The 17,825-nt window shown below is 47.5% G+C and overlaps 1 protein-coding gene across 1 annotated transcript in view; it reads right to left on the bottom strand.

Moving 5' to 3' along the window:
• LOC124788648 (probable tubulin polyglutamylase TTLL9) overlaps window positions 1-17,825 on the bottom strand; it is a 105,508-nt gene that overhangs the window by 49,569 nt on the left and 38,114 nt on the right. The window contains exons 3-4 of the mRNA XM_047255923.1: window positions 14,834-14,940; window positions 809-980 (exon numbers count right to left, since the gene is read on the bottom strand). Of these exons, the coding sequence (XP_047111879.1) occupies window positions 809-980; window positions 14,834-14,940 (279 nt within the window). The remainder of the gene's footprint in view (window positions 1-808; window positions 981-14,833; window positions 14,941-17,825) is intronic.

Below are 17,825 nucleotides of genomic sequence, written 5' to 3'. Positions count from 1 at the left end.
CGGTCGCAGGTTCGAATCCTGCCTCGGGCATGGATGTTTGTGATGTCCTTAGGTTAGTTAGGTTTAACTAGTTCTAAGTTCTAGGGGACTAATGACCTCAGCAGTTGAGTCCCATAGTGCTCAGAGCCATTTTTTTCTTGTACCGCGAGTGCAACTGCTTTTACTTCCTGAGCATTCTCCAAATTGCGCTGTTAAACCACGGTGGGTCTTTTCCGTCCGTAACCCACTTTTTCGGCACATACTTCTCCAATGCGTGATTTACAATGTGTTTAAAATTTGCCCATAATTCTTCCACGTCCATCGGCCCGGAAGTAAATGAAGTCGATTTATTTACTAGGTGGGATGCTAACAACTGTTTATCTGCTCTTTCTAGTAAGAATACTCTCCTAGCCTTCTTGACCGACTTTTTAACCTTCGTAACCATAGTCGTCCGATGGGACAATGACCTCGCTATTTGGTAGCCTACTCCCGAATCAACCAATAAACCAACCAACGACCTCAACTGAACAAAGCTGCTAGGAAAACTGTCGTAGTCTACGCTTAGTTTCGACTGTCCACGACAGTTTACGGTAGTTTTGCAGCTGTACACTGCGCTGATTCCACAGAATCCCCGCACACCACTTCACTGGAATGACACGTCTGCAGTGGAGGGACACGTGTCGCCTGCTACTAGCTCCACAGCGATCAGCGTTCTTTTAACGGAGTGTCTAGTGTTCTGCCTAGCTAGCTAATTTTCGACACAGTGTTGAGCTGCAAGTTTGCAGTAGGCTCCGTAGCGCCTGGCGGCCGCTACTTTGGCGAGACTCACGGAGGTGACGAGCACGTAGATGCGCAGGTCGAACTTGCGGCCGGCGACGAGGGAGGGCCGGTGCACGTAGCGCTGCACGATGTGCGTAGTGCCGCCGCGCGACTGCTCCCCGCTGTCGCCGTCTTCCTCCGCCGGCTCGCGGTTCCGCAGCCACTCCCGCAGCTGCTGCAGCCTGAGTGCACGTCACGCCAGTCACCTCCTAAACATCTTCTCACGTAATTAGCTAATGAGCGCTGCGCGAGAGGCACGTGTTTATAAAATGATAGTACGAGGGTCGTCCAATAAGTAATGCAACACATTTTTCTGAAAGCAGGTAGATTATATTCAGAATTCCAATACACCATATTATTCCCCCCCTTTTGGCTAGGAAACCCTCTTTTCCAACACAGTCTCCGTTCAACGCGACGGCCTTACGCCACCTCACTGGGAGGGCCTTTATGTTCGCATGGTATCACTCTACGGCAGACTTCGCAGCCAACGTCTTTCTCCATCATCCACGTACTGCTTTTCGCGAAGTGCATCCTTCGTTGGGCCAAACACATAAAATGAAATGATCGCATGGCATTGTTGGCCAGGATGTCTCAGTAGGGTTCGGCCGCCAAGTGCAAGTCTTATTTCGGTCGGCGCCACATTGGGCGACTTGCGGGCGATGATGAGGATGAAATGATAATGAGCACAACACGACACCCAGTCCCCGAGCGGAGAAAATCTTTAAACCGGCCGGGAAACCGAGCGAGGTGGCGTAGTGGTTAGCACACTGGACTCGCATTCGGAAGCACGACGGTTCAATCCTGCATCCGGCCATCCTGATATAGGTTCTCCGTGATTTCCCTAAATCGCTCCAGGCAAATGCCAGGATGGTTCCTTTGAAAGGGCACGGCCGACTTCCTTCCCCATCCTTCCCTAATCCTATGAGACCGATAACCTCGCTGTTTGGTCTCTTCCCCCAAACAACCAACCAACCAACCGGCCGGGAATCGAACCCGGGCCCAGTGCGTGGGAGGCAAGCTTGTTACCACCCAGCTAAGCAGGCGGGCGGGCCAAACAGATGGAAGTCAGGAGGTGCGACATCAGGACTGCAGAGTGGAAGAGGACGAACAGTCGAATGAAGTTTCGTCAGTTCCTCCCAGGAGCGCAGACCTGTGTGAGGGCTTGTGTTGTCATGGAGAAGAAGTTCGTTCGCTTTTTGTAGTGACGAACACACTGAAGTCTAACACTGCAGGAGTCACAGCTGTGTGGGGTCAGTTCGCACGTCGGAGATCGTACAGGTTTGGGCGACCTTGTTGCGATGATGGCAGGCGCATCGCCCAACGATTCGCCGCACTTTTGTTCACTGCCAGGTCTCCGTAGATATTGTGCACGTGCCTTTGAATATCTGAGATGCTCTGGTTTTCCGTCAAAAGAAACTCAATGACAGCTCTCTGCTTGGAACGCACCTCCGTTACAGACGCCAATCTGAAGACTGTGCAAAGCGGCGCCACCTATCGGAATTACTAGAAACTATAGCGCCTGAAGCCGAAATATTCCACGATGGCCCACAACGAATTCCCCATTTTTTTCAATTGGAATTTGCCGAGAACCAAAATGTGTTGCATTACTTATTGAACGCCCCTCGTGGTATCAAACAACTGTGTATTCGTCGACGTTCGTAGCACTGCCCTGAAAAATATTACACAGTCATAACACTGCCAGAATTCACCACGGTTTACAACTTTTAGCTGTTTAGGGCAGACGAAGCATTACTCATTACAAGATCTTACAAGCTTGCATGTAATACATTGATCAGTTGTTCCGTCGGTCATTGGTTGAATATTTTATACATTATGAATGAAAACACGCATGACACTGGTGTAATATTCTACAGTATTGATTATTTATATGCCTTCTCTACAGCGTCGCTGAATACCGTTCGCCGATCTGGATGAGAAATGCAAACGTAGTCAAAGTGGACGTCCAGCGGAAGGAGACCATGCGGATAATCTCTGAAACACTCTGGGCCACCCCATGTGCTTCACTCCCCGTCTATCAAACAAAAATACCCCTGAAATTAGGAGATTACAGTTAGCTGGAAGTCATATAGAAAAATTCTAGAGAACCCAAAACTCTCTGTATCACCACAACCTGGCTCCTCTAAACAGACTTAAGCTCAATTCACTTATATGGAAAATCGACGAGGAACTGCATGACTTCCACTCGAGGATAGCTTCGAAAGAACTGTAGGCTGTAAGTGGACACAAGAAAAGAAACTTGGTGGACCACACTGCAAGAAGATCGATGGATACATGCTCCAGGGGAAATTGTGGAGAACTTTCAACATTGTGAGGACGAGTGTAGGTAGGTGTAAGCAACTAGTGAACAAATGGGGCCTATAGAACAGTCTTGAATCTGAATGCGGGAAAATTCTGTCAGTGGAACGATTACTTGTGTGTCAATGCATGGCTATGAGAGTGATCTGAAGGACATATACGGACTCTCCACTACAGAGTGTCTCAAGGATGTTTATGATATTGTTCAGTATTATAGACTGAGGTGACAAAGGTCATAGGATACCTACTAATGTCGTGTCAGACCTCCTTTTACTCGACGTAGTACAGCAGCTCGACGTATTATGGGCTTCCCAAGGCCCTGGAAGTCCCTGCAGAAATACTGAGCCCTGCTGCCTCTATAGCCGTCCTTAATTGAGAAAGTCTTGTGCACGAAATGCCCCCTAAATTTTGACCCATAAATGTTCGATGGAATTAATGTTGGGCAGTCTGGGGGCCAAATCATTCGCTCGAGTTGTCTAGACTTTTCCTCAAACCAATCGTGAACAACTGAAGCCTCGTGAAATGTCACATTGTCATCCCTAAAAATTCCATGGTCCTTTGGGCACATGAAGTTGATAAATGGCTGCAAATGGTCTCCAAGTAGCGGAGCAAAACCATTTCCAGTCAATGATCGATGAAATTGGACCAGAGGACCCAGTCCATTCCATGTTACACAGCCCATACCAGTATGGAGCCACCACCAGCTTGCACAGTACCTTGTTGATTATTTGAGTCCATTGCTTCGAGGGATCCGTGCCACACTCGAACTCTACTATCAGCTGTTACCAAATGAAATCGGGCCTCATCTGACATGTCACGGTTTTCGAGTCATATAAGGTCCAACCGACGTGGTTACGAGGCCAGGAGAGACGGTGCAGGCGATGTAGTGCTGTGGGCAAAGGCACTCGCGTCGGTCGTCTGCTGCCAAGCCCATTAACAGGAAATTCCGCCTTGTCCTAACGAATACGTTTTTCGTTTGTCCCACATTGATTTTAGTGGTTATTTCACGCAGTGTTGCCTGTCTGTTAGCAGTGACAACTCTGTGGAAACGCCACTGCTCTTTATTGGTAAATGAAAGCCGTCAGCCACTACGTTGTCTGTGCTGAGAGGTAATGACTGAAATTTGGTATTATCGGCACACTCTTGACACTGTGGATCTCTGAATATTGAATTTCCTAACAATTTCCGAAATGGAATGTCCCATGTGTCTATCTCCAATTACCCTTCCACGTTAAAAGGTTAAAAGTCTATTGATTCCCGTCGTGTGGCCATAACCAATCGGAAACATTTCCACATGAATCACCTGAGTACAGATGACAGCTTCTCCAGTGTACTACCCTTTTATACCTCGTGTACGCGATACTACCGCCATCTTTATATGCGTTTATTGCAATTCCATGATTTTTTCGCCTTAGTGTAATAACATACGTAAAGAGTATTGTATCTCACTACAGAGCTATCAGAATATTTTAGTTAATACACTGTAATGAATGTCTTTGTAAATGTCGAACGAGTAAATAAATAAATAAATGCTTATTTTACAAAACGGTTTTCGGCTGTGACGCTATCATCAGATAAATATGTGACACTGTGAAAGTTTTGTAGGATCAAAGATTTTTAACTAGTTCGTTTGCAGAGTATCCCAGTTGGTTTCCAAAGACAACAAATGTTAACTGATATGATAGTAAAACGAGAGGAATTATTTAAGTGAAAATGCTGTTTAAAATGCCTGAACTTAAATAAAATAAGTGCCATATTAAAGATGTACGTACATGTCTCATCACAGATAGTAGATGTCGGATGCTTGCCCGCTCTGTAAAGCAGTATAGGTGGTGATCTGTGGTATATCTGATGACACTGTACAAAGATGTTGGAGGTACAAGAGTTTCTGAGCACACCATTCAGCGCGCATGTCTGAACATAGGTCACCTAAATGCTCGTTTGTTGACCCAACGACATCGTGATTTACAACAGTGGTCACGAGATGATCGAGAGTGGACCATGGATGAGTGAAAAGATAGTGCTTGGTTGGATGAATCATGCTTCTTGTTTCACGAGGTCGACAGTTACGTCTCGATATGCCGTCATCCAGGCCTAAGACTGCTCGAACCATGCACTGCGCCACAAACACAGACCGGTGGGGCAGTATTATGCTATAAGTGACATTAGCCTGGTCTTCCATGGATCCTACGCTAGTGATGGAAGGCACCATGGCAGCTGTGGACTATGTGAGAATAACCATCCTTGTCACAAGGCCAGAATCGTTCCCCGGGTTGAGCAGCGTGATAGCGAACTCACATCGATGACCGTACCACGAAATTCGATCGCCAGCTCCGCGCCTTTAAATATCCGACCCTCAATTTATGGGAACTGCTTGACCTGTGAGTGGGCATCTGACGCCACATACCTCCGAAAATTTACGAAGCACTTATCCAATCCCCGCCACGTATAATCCCTTCTGTACTGCGTTCCATAGGTGGACCAAAACTGTTTTTAGCAGGTGGCCTTTATTTATTGGTCTGCCTCCGTATCATAGTGGGTAGCGCAGCTGACTGCCATTCCGAGGACAGGGATTCAATTCGCGGTACTGCCAGGAATGTTTTTCTTGGTCGGAGGACTGGTATGCGATGCATTCAGCCTCTTGATGCCAATTGAGGAGCTACTTGACCGAGTAGTAGCGGCTGCAAGTCACGAAAACTTACAGCGGCCAAAACAGCCGTGCGCTGATTCTATGCCCCTCCATACTGCATCCAATGACGCCACTGGCGGCGGACGACACAGGGGTCGGTCGGTAGCGATTCATCCGCCGGGGCCTGTGGGCTGAGTTAGTTTACATAAAGTTTAGACTCATCAATGTATGTTGTAATGGACTCACTATGACTGGCAGTCGTCACGTTGAATAGTTGCAATAATCCTAAATTGTAACTAAATGTGTAAATTTTTTTCATGGTTAAAAAAATTAATATTAATTTGATACTATTAATTCCCCATTTAAAAAGAAATCAGTTTAGAATCTTCGAACACCTAGATAAATCTGACGCTAAATATTTGGGATGCCTTGCGTAATCTTCACAAAACTTCAGACTCGTGACCGATATTCATTAGTTTATTTTTTTTCATAACGTCACAAATACCTACATGAATTATGCTAATACATGTTTGAAAAAATGCTGTTCGAGACATCTCATATTGAAGATTTTGTCTATAATACATATTATTTTTTTATTTGTAAAGATCTGGGATTACTGTTTAATAAAGGAGTTAACTCATATTATGACAAAATCTTTATACCCAGATAGAGAGAATTTCGGACACCGTCACCAGAAGGGGAAGTAAGTGCTTCAGATATGTCCTTAAAATGGACCAGTGTAAGTTGGCACATCACATTACACCAAGGCACGCTGCACCCAAAAGGTACAAATAGATTTAGAACATAGGGGAGTAGAGGAAATGGAGATTTATAACAGGGTGACTTTCAAATAAAAAAAAGATCGGTTTGTCACAGGTTTGCACGGCGTAATGAAACCCAATGTAAAATTACCAAGGACGGAAGATCGAAGAGGACTGCAGTTCAAAGAATATTGGACAAGGATAAATGCCAGAAGAAACGAAGCTCACTCGAATTGACGTGGTCCTCAGCTGGTCAAAGCAAAAAGAAGAAGAGTGTAACAAATAAAAAATAGACAACATTACACAACAGTTTTATTCATTGCCGAAGATGTCAACTAGCGCAAATAAAAAGAGCATAATGTTGAATCCCATGGTCAATGTTTTATCCGTTCTGTATTGTAGACTTACAGTCAGAAGTGTTTCTGCTATATCCGTAAATAACTGGGAACTTTTTCAAATACGAGTAGTTCCTGATTTTACTGGATTTCTGTGAGCTTCAGTACGCAGCTGAGTAACACTCTTCTGTTTCTGAAACAAGGGAAGAAGGATGTTCTGTTTATAGTGGGCTGTAATGCCTTCGGTATCACATACAACTTAGCTGCAAATTACCTAGGATCTTGAAATCTGAGACAATGAAGACACAATCTTCGAAGACATCGCTGCAGGAAATTTACTACTACTTGTACATCTATTTCGAAAAGAAAGCACTTCGGAAACACCCCAAGGGCCCTCACTGCAACTCAATGCATGGTAAGCAGGTGAATACGGATATGAGCACCTTATGGATGTTTGCGCTCCATGAGAAAGAAGTGCGTTATGGGGAGAGCCCACACACCAGCCATGGCGCAGAGACTGGATTTGAGGACGATCCTAAAAACCCCAGTGGACAGCCTAGTCTCTTCGGTGGATTGTATCTAATTTCTATAAATACGCTGCTCTATCATGCCTATAAACGCTTCATTTCACAAAAATGTACTATATTATAGAAACGGTAAATAATTTGCAAGAACTTGTGCCACGATCAGTTCTCAAATGGTTCAAATGGCTATAAGCACTATGGGACTTAACATCTGAGGTCATCAGTCCCCTCGACTTAGAACTACTTAAACCTAACGACATCACATAAATCCTGCTCGAGGCAGGATTCGTACCTGTGACCGTAGCAGCAGCGCGTTTCCAGACAGGAGCGCCTAGAACCGCTCGGCCACAGCCGCCGGCGATCAGTTCCGCTCTTCTTGATAATTATGTGACGTTTTGTGCTTGCGACCCGAAAGACTGCGGTGTCATGTGCAGTTGGCCTACCATTGAACCTGTGGGGAGCCGTTCGTCTACCTGTGATCGCGGAACGACTCTGCCAAATGAGTTGCGGACAGATTTGGTTCGTAGTTGACCTTAAGACTATCGAAAGGATTCTTTAGCAACGTCGAAGCCTGTGGCGGCAACGAAGGGATTATCCGAATGGGACGGAATCAGTAGATGTATTGTATATATACAGACAAACAAATGATTATAATTTCAGAAAAACTGGATGATTTATTGAAGAGAAAGAGCTTCACAGATTGAGCAAGTCAATAACGCGTTGGTCTACCTGTAGTCCTTATGCGAGCAGTTATTCGGCTTAGCATTGATTGATAGAATTGTTGGATGTCCTCCCGAGGGATATGGTGCCAAATTATGTCCAACAGGCGCGTTAGATCGTCAAAATCCCGAGATGGACGGAGGGCCCCGCCCATAGCGCTTCAAATGTTCTCAATTGGGGAGAGATCCGGCGACGTTGCTGTGCCAAGGTAGGGTTTGGGAGGCAACAAGACAGGCAGTAGAAACTCTCACCGTGTGCGGGTGGACATTATCTTGCTGAAATGTAAGCCCAGGATGGCTTGCCATGAAGGGCAACAAAACGCGGCGTACAATATCTTCGATGTACCGTTGTCATGTAAAGGTGCCCCCGGTGACAATCAAAGGAGTCCTGCTATGAAAAGAAATGGCGCCCCTGACCATCACTCCTGGTTGCCGGGCAGTATGGCTGGCGACAATTGGTTTGGTATCCCACCACTATCTGGAGCATCTCGAGACACGTCTTTAGCCTGGAATCTCACTGACTGTAGTAGAATTGTCTTCAGTGATGAGTCTCGCCTCGAATTCAGCCTCAATGACTAGCGAAGCCGTGTCCGGAGACTTCCAGATAGCGATGGGATACCAACCTGACCGTCGTCCTCCATACGACCGAACGACCAGGAGTGTCTTTTTTTTTTTAGAGAAAATCTTAAGTTTTTTGTTTTTTTTTCAGGAAGAACATTACTATGCCAGTGTTCTTCACCTTGGTGAATCCTTTTCCGACAAACATATGGAAATGTGCATGACGGGCAAAAGAGAAACAGAGAGCAAGTCAGGAAGTCAGAACAACTTTTAAAGACTCTTTCAACAATATTTTCATTGTGTTAAGGCATTTATGTACGAAATTTTCCTAGTTAACGTATCACTGCTCTTACAGCGGCGGAGATGTGGGACTTCCATTAGTCGCAGGTTTTGGGAGAATCGTCTTGACGACTTTTTTTTTTTTTTTCATCGACTTTGGCCGCCCAATAATCAGACACGTGGGGAGACTATATTTTCGCCTCGTAATTTGTAATTTCCTAACAATGAGTGCTACAAACCACTACTGCGAAAGAGGGAAGCATGACGAAACAGTTCGATGAAAGGGTTCTGAACGTCCACAAAAGGCGATGACAAAAAGCCATGAGGTAATCGTCGTATGAGGTCCTTTCTAAACGCGAGTGCCTAGAGAGCGACTGTGACTGTGCGTTTTACCATAACACAGCCGGCCGACGTGACCTTTCTGACTCTCTCCGCTGCCCTTCCTGCTCCAGACAATGGCGTATCTCGCTGCAATCAAATTCTGTGTGATGGTTACCCCCTCATTACAAAAGCAATTTTTCCTTCAGTTTGTGACTCTGCATACGGCGAAGCCGATTACATAAACAAAACATACACACACAAGAGAAAGAATGGGATGGATAGTCTTTCCTCCCACAGAGCTTTGACTTTAACATCAAAATACCTATCTTCAGAAAGACACATTTCCTTACTAATATTGTAACTCAATATCTACGTCAGCAATGAAGCTCGTTAATTTTAAATACTGATAACGAGGAAATGGCTGGAAGAAAAGTTGTAAACCATTCATAAGTATAGTCGAAATAAAAGATTTCATAGTGACTTATTTTATGTAGACATATGTAATTTCCTGCGCCGCCTGATCATGTATGAAAATACGTGAGACAAAGCAATTACACAGCACCTAAGATCTCTGCACTTTATTCTTGAAGTCGATGCTGTCTACCCTTCTTAGGGGAAAATGAGGAAAGGATTGAATAAGAGGAACGCGTAACACATGGTTATACGGTCTTCTTGTTTTGCGGTTATCTGGGTGGGAATGAGTTTGACTACAAAGCACAGATGCCACTGTAGCCGCCAGAGAGCTGTATCACTATAGGTGGATTGTCCCTCTTCTACCTTTTAGATCTTCTCCGACACTGATTTAATTTACCATTACATTTATTACTAGATCAGACATTTCTTGGTCTGATGTCGCCAGAGTTTGTTAGCAGGCAGCCTATTCCATTAATTCAGGACGACGACGGTTCAGAGGCGCATTCGGCTATCGGTTTTTATGTTTTCGATGATTTCCCTAAATCACTTTAGACAAATGGTGGGATGGCTCTCTGAAAGGGCACGGACGATTTCCTTCCCTAATCCGAGCTTGTCCTCCGTGTCTAATGACTTCGCTGTAGATGGGACGTTAAACACTCATCTTCTCCTCCTGCAGTATTCCATTATCTTTCAAGAAAATTGCATAACACCATTATTTTATTGTGATCTATGTGGTAAGCGACTGGAGACTGATTCTACAAATGAAATCTGTCAGTGTTTGGCTCAACACCACTTTGTCAAGAGAGGACGCTTAATTTGCTACAATGTTGGAGAGGATATATGATTCTGCTTATTCTAGACAGAAATGTACGAGGGCTATCCACAAAGTACATTACGTTTTGGAATTAAAAATAAATAAAGTATTGGAATTTTTTTATTATATACAGATGAAAGCCACACTTAAATACTACTTTTCTACATAGTTGCCATTTAAATTGAGGCACTTATCGTAGCGATGGACGAGCTTGGAAATTCCTTCGTCGTAAAATTCGGCCGCCTGCGCCTTCAACCACGTGGTTACCTCTTCTTGAAGCTGTGCGCCGTCATCAAAAGGCTGTGTAGCCAACCACTTCTTCATTGCTGGGAATAAGTGGAAGTCGCTCGGTGCCAGGTCGGGACTGTACGGCGAATGAGGAAACAACTCCTACTTAAAGGATTCGAGAACTTCACGAGTGGCATTTGCCCTGTGGACCCGGGCGTTGTCGTGAATCAGCAAGATCTTTGAGCCCAACTTTCCCCTGCGCTTGTTTTTTATTGCTTTTCTGAGGTTGTGCAGAATTTGTCAATACCTTTGAGAGTTTATTGTAGTACTTCTTTCAAGGAAATCCACAAAAATCACACCTTTTCTGTCCCAAAAGACAGTCGCCACGTGGTAGAAGGCGCAGGCGGCCGTATTTTACGACGAAGGAATTTCCAAGCTTGTCCATCGCTACGATAAGTGCCTTAATTTAAATGGCAACTATGTAGAAAAGTAGTATTTAAGTGTGGCTTTCATCTGTTTATAATAAAAAAATTTCCAATACTTTATTTATTTTTAATTCCAAAACGTAATGTGCTTTGTGGATAGCCCTCGTATTATAGTACGCCAGAACTACATAGTGACACACACGTTTTTTATTTTGAGACAACCATCATTTCTTACTACACTAATGGATGTTGTTTATCTTTTAGATAAAGATAACTGTTATACCCTTACATCTACAAAATAAACAGATTGAACCAGCAACTATGGCAAAAGAAGGCCCACAAATATGAATGATATAAAGTAATGGACTACGTGCAGTAGTTAGGCTGTATAGCTGCTCCAAGAAAGACACGCTTTAACTTTACAACGACTTTCGGAATGTACACTGGTGTACAAAATTAAAGCAACAAAGGTTACATTTGTTTGATACAAAACAGTATAAACAGGTAATGATAAAATAGAAATAATATAACGAATACAGAACGTAAACAACTGCAATATGCATAACGGTAGACAAAGATTTTCTACGTTTTTTTTTTTCAATTTAACGGATTTGCAAGCACATTCCGACAAATGGTTAATGTGCTCAGTATGGGATGTGACCACCTATGGCAGCAAGATAGGCCTCTCAACGATGGGTTACGCTTTGAAAGATGTTATCAGTCTCATGTCGAGGCAATAACGCCCTTTCTTCCTGCAGAGTTACATTTTGTGATAAGTTCCTATGGGACCAAACTACTGAGGTCATCGGTCCCTAGGCTTACACACTATTTAAACTAACTTATGCTAAGGACAGCACATACATCCATGCCCGAGAGAGGACTCGAACCTCCGACGGCTGGAGCCGCTCTAACCGTGGCAAGACGCCCGAGACCGCGAAGCTACCCCGTGCGGCCCTGAAGAGTTACTCGCAGTCTTGGAGAGTGGTTGGTGGATGCAGACGTAATGCAAGCTGTCTCCCCAGTGCATCCCAGACACGCTGTCAGCCCCGATAGCTGAATGGCCAGTGTGACGGACTGCCGTCCTCAGGGGCCGGGTTCGATTCCCGGCTGGGTCGGCGATTTTCTCCGCTCAGGGACTGGGTGTTGTGTTGTCTTCATCATCATTTCATCCCCATCCGGTGCGCAGGTAGCCCAGTGTGGCGTCGAATGTGCTAAGACCTGCATCAAGGCGGCCGGACCTGCCCCGTAAGGGACCTCCCGGCCAATGACGCCAAACGCTCATTTCCATTTCCATCCCAAACATGCTCTTTGAGTTGCAGAAAAAGGTTCAAATGGCTCTAAGCACTATGGGACTTAACTTCTCAGGTCATCAGTCCCCTATAACTTAGAACTACTTAAACCTAACTAACCTAAGGACATCACACACATCCATGCCCGAGGCAGGATTCGAACCTGCGACCGTAGCGGTCGCGCGGTTCCCCGACTGTAGCGCCTAGAACCGCTCGGCCACTCCGGCCGGTCTTTGAGATTCAAATCGGGAGAACGAACAGACCACGCCATGAGTGCATTATCTTTCGTTTCCAAGAAAACTTCATCCACCCGCGCTCTATGAGGTCGAGCATTGTCATCCATGAATACAAAGTATTGGCTCACAGCACCTAGGCGCTTCAGTTCGGAACCGCGCGACTGCTACGGTCGCAGGTTCGAATCCTGCCTCGGGCATGGATGTGTGTGATGTCCTTAGCTTAGTTAGGTTTAAGTAGTTATATGTTCTAGGGGACTGATGACCTCAGATGTTTAGTCCCATAGAGCTCAGAGCCATTTGAACCATAGCACCTCGCAACAACTGCAAATGAGGTTCCAAGATCTCGTCATGATACATGACAGCAGTTAAACCTTGTCGATTCACCCATAAAATTTCATGAAGAGCGGTTCTTGTGGTAAACATAATCTCTGCCCACATCATTAAGGATCCTTCTCGACATCAGTCTCTTTCCACAATGTATAGGTCCCTAAATCGTGTCCCACTTTCCCTCCAGATGCGAACCCATCGAGAATAACTCTCTAGACTAAACTGGGACTCATCTGTGAAAACAACATTGGCCCACTGTTCGACCATAGAGGTAGCATGTTGCTGACTCCACTCTAGGCGTTCCCTTCTGTCTCCGACAATAAAGGCCACTCTGCCGAAAAATTATGCACACCGTTTGCCGATACAACACGTCCAGTGGATGCTACGGGCTGACATTCCAGTTGGGGTGCAGCGCAAACGCGGTACTGTCGTACCCTTACAGCCAAATAACGGCCCTCTTCTGAAGTCACACGTTGTCGGTCCTGCCCTGGTCTTCGGGATACAATTACTCTCTCTATACACTGTCGGAACGTCCGAGAAATAACAGAACGATTCACACTGAGCCATCGGGCCGCATCAGTTTGCGACTGTTCTGGCTCTGAGCACTATGGGACTTAACTGCTGAGGTCATCAGTCCCCTAGAACTTAGAACTACTTAAACCTAACTAACCTAAGGATTTCACACACACCCATCCCCGAGGCAGGATTCGAACCTGCGACCGTAGCTGTCGCGCGGTTCCAGACTGTAGCGCCTAGAACCGCTCGGCCACCCCGGCCGACCGACTGTTCTGCCTTCTTTCTTTCTTTCTCTGGCCTTTCACCGCAGAGAGTCTGGTAGGCATCTTCTCTGTGCCATACTGCACCGTCTGTGACTGTGCACACAGCGATTGTGGATGTGGGACTACACGGTAAACACTACCTCGTTTTATAGGTGTTCTTGCTTCATCACTAGCATGGTTGTCCGTTGACTGTAATGCTATTTTCCGTGCAGAGCGCGATCGTACGGACATCTGTCGACAGTCTGTATGATTATTTCGTGAATTAGACACAAGACGGGGAAATAGCGGTTTGTTGCTTTAATTTTGGGCACCAGTGTACGCAATATACAGATAATTATGAAGTTGTTTTTTTTCCCTCAGTGCAGACATGAGAAGAACAAAGATAAAATCCAGCCTAAAAAAAAAAAACGTTGTGACCGAGCGGTTCTAGGCGTTTTAGTCTGGAACCCCGCGACCGCTACGGTCGTAGGGTTCGAATCCTCCCTCGGGCATGGACGTGTGTGATGTCCTTAGGTTGGTTAGTTTAAGTAGTTCTAAGTTCTAGGGGACTGATGACCTCAGATGTTAAGTGTCAAAGTGCTCAGACCCATTTCAAGCATTTTTTTTTTCAAAAAAAGAAAATGCTGAGCAGCATGCCAGATTAGGGTGAATAATAGGTCACTGAAACGAAAGTAAATCACTATTTGCAGAAGAGAAAAAGGAGAAAACACTCCACATAATGCAGTGTTCGCTTGTTAATATTTACAAATGGTTAAAATGGCACTAAGCACTATGCGACTTAACATCTGAGGTCATCAGTCCCCTAGACTTAGAACTACGTAAACCTAACTAACCTAAGGACTTCACATACATCCATGCCCGAGGCAGGATTCGAACCTGCGACCGTAGCAGCCACGTGGTTCCAGACTGAAGGGCATAGAACCGCTCGGTCACAGTGGCCGGCTTAATATTTACGGATTAATGAGTCACTTGACAGCAAATTCCCACAACGAGAGCGGCTGTGGTTATAAAGACGGCTTTGGCGCCTTCTGCCAGCAGTTTGTACATACAAGTACAGTACTGTGTGTCGCCTCCGACTGACCTCTTGAAGAGGAAAATACCACGCCCCTGGCTGCCGGTGACCGGTTTGACGATCCAGATATCTTCTGGGTTCTTGCGGTGGTGCTCTGTGAACATCTTGTAGTCACCCTGCGAACAAATAAAATACGGGAGCACACTGCGACCGTCCGAATTCGCTGGTCGGGGCGCTGTCTGAAGCTGAGCTCGTCCGCTTCGTGTGCTCCAAGATAGAACACCTGCCTACATTACAGCGGCTTGTATAATTTAAAGTTTTATTTATTGGATAAATGAATTAAAAGCATTTTTGCATTTATGTAATTCTTTTGCAGCTTATTATAATCACGTTTTAATACTAATTGGTAACAGTAAAAACATTTTACAATGGTACTGGTTTTAGATGTCAAGTATAATCGTACCATATTTAGATTCGCTGCCCCCTTAACCGCCCATCTCCGGCGGTACTCCCTTCGATTCTGCCATTCCAGCACTATCGAAGTGCTAGGTTTTGCAGGTGCCAGCCAGCCAACCAGCCAGCCAGCCGAGCCGAGCCGAGCCGAGCAGAGCAGCAGCGGTCCAGCCGAGCCGAGCCGAGCAGCAGCAGCAGCAGCAGCACAGTCCCGGTCCCGGCCAGCAGCAGCGGTCCAGCCGGCAGTAGCCAGCCAGTCCTCCTGCAGCAGCAGCGGCAACAGCAGCGGCGGTCCAGCCAGCCAGCCAGCCCAGCAGCAGCAGCAGCAGCAGCCCAGGCCCCGTCCGCGGCAGCAGCAGCAGCTGCGGCGTTCCTGCCACCCGCCGTCGCCGTCGCCGTCGCCGTCAGCGCCAGCAGCGTGGGACTCTGATCATCCTCCGTCTTCGTCTTCCTCCGTCTTCGTCTTCCTCTGTCCCCAGTTTTTGTCCTTTCTTTTTCGTCCTGTGCGTTTTTGTTTCTCCCTGTCGTCATGTCCGCCCCCACCACCACTACCACCACAGCCATCGTTTATACTTCCCCCTCCGCCGCCACCAGCACCATAACATGGTGTGCCCAGTCACACCCCCCTCTTTCCATCCCGCCTCTTTTCACTCTCCTTTCGCCCTCGCTCTTTGTCGGCCCCTCTCCAGCTTCTTCCTCCCGCTCCTCTCCCTCTGATCCTTTCCCCCCACTCCCCCGGCCTGTCACTGCCGCTCCAGCTAGGGTGGTGGCCCATCGAGCCACTGCCCATGCCCAACTCCCCCCATCACCTTCGCCGTCACCGCCACCACCGTCGCCGTCGCCTTCACCATCACCATCTCCGGCGCCGACTGCTGTGTCCACGCCGGGACCTGCCCCTTCCCGTCACCTCCTTATAGCTCCCATCCCTCATATCACCACCCACCCTTCTGCCGTCATTAAATGCCCTAGTGGCACCACCACCTCCTCCACTCCCAAAAAGGCCCCACCTCGTCCTCCATCCCCCCCCCCCCAGAATGCGATGGATGTCTTCCCGCCTGGCCCTGCTCCCTCCGCCTCCTCCTCCTCCTCCTCCTCCTCCTCCTCCTCCTTCTCCTTCTCCTCATCCTCCTCCTCCCCCCCTCTTTATACAAATACCTTCTCTCCCGTCCTGATCCTTCCCTTCTCGAGGCCTGGAATCTCTCCCTCCTCCTCCGCCAACACTTCCCTGGTGCCCCCATCTCTCTCGTCACTCCCAGACGGGATTCCATTCTCATCTCCTCCCCCAGCCCAACCCTCCATACTGACATCCTCTCCCGCCTCCCCATCACCCGTTTTGGCCCCATCACCTCCCTCACACCTGCTCCTTCTCCATCTCCTACCCACCAATCCCAACCCCCGCGTCGCCCACCGACCCTCACCGCCGTGATCACCCGGCTTAGCCCGACGATCACGGAGGAGGAGGTGTTGGCAGAGCTCAAGGCGCATCCCACGCTGGAGGTGCGAGCAGTCCGCCGCATTTTCAACTCGGCCGGCCCCACCCACCATGTGTGGGTTTTCTCCGAGGACGCCCGCTCCATTGACCGTCTCCTGAAGGAGGGTGCCCTCCTCTTCAACCGGTGCTACAAGATCGACCCCTCCAATTCACCTCCTCAATCCCTGCACTGCCAGAGGTGTCTGCGCTATAATGCACACCCAACAGCCGAGTGCTGCGAGGCCCCCACCTGCCCACATTGTAGGCAATCGCACTTCCTCCGGCAGTGCCCTAAACTTCAATCCCCTCCCTCCTGCAATACCTGCAATCTCCACCATCCCACCTACTCCCAAAAGTGTAAAGCCTGACCCCCTCTGACCACTCCTGAACTCACCGTCCCTGTCCATCCTCTGGACATCCACACCCCTCCCGGCAATTCCCTTTGCCCACCCCCTACCGCTGAGGACATCATCAGATTCCTCACCACCGTCCTTCAGAATGTTCATCCTTTTCAACGCCCCCACACTCTCCAACAGATATCCCTCGCCACCCATTCCATTTTCCAACTCAAAATGTACACCACCTACTCCAACAACCAGGCCCATTTCACCTTCTCCCGTCTCGACACCCTTGTCTAAATCCCTGACATGGCGCGATAGCACCATATCCTTTTCAACAATATCCGCTCCCTTCACGCCAACAAGAACCTCTTCCTGCACACCCTTGCCACCCACCACGTGGATGCCTTCCTCCTCAATGAAACCTTCCTCCAACCCCACCACATCGTCCACACTTCACCTTATCTCCTCCACCGCTCCGATAATCCCCTACCAATTGCGCGTGGCGGAGTTGCCGTTGGTCACCACCGCCAGATCCCTGTTCGGCTCCAACCTCTCCTTCCCGACCTCACCGAACGTCTGATCCTTAGTCTCTTCTTCCCCGGCCTTACAGTTACCTGCGCCACCATCTATGTCCGCCCTGACGCCCCTATTCCTTTCGACTTCCTCTCCCACATTGACCGTACCTTCTCCTCCTACGTGATCGCCGCTGATCTCAACATCCATAGTCGTTCTGCCGCCCAGTTACGACGGTGGCATCAGTTCCTCTCCTCCCTTCAAGGCGACCTCATCCCCATCC

This window comes from Schistocerca piceifrons, chromosome 3 (genome assembly GCF_021461385.2).
Source record: "Schistocerca piceifrons isolate TAMUIC-IGC-003096 chromosome 3, iqSchPice1.1, whole genome shotgun sequence".
Classification (NCBI taxonomy): Eukaryota; Metazoa; Arthropoda; class Insecta; order Orthoptera; family Acrididae; genus Schistocerca; species Schistocerca piceifrons.
Note: the sequence above shows the minus strand (reverse complement) of the source record. Positions and strands in the feature narration are given on the sequence as shown.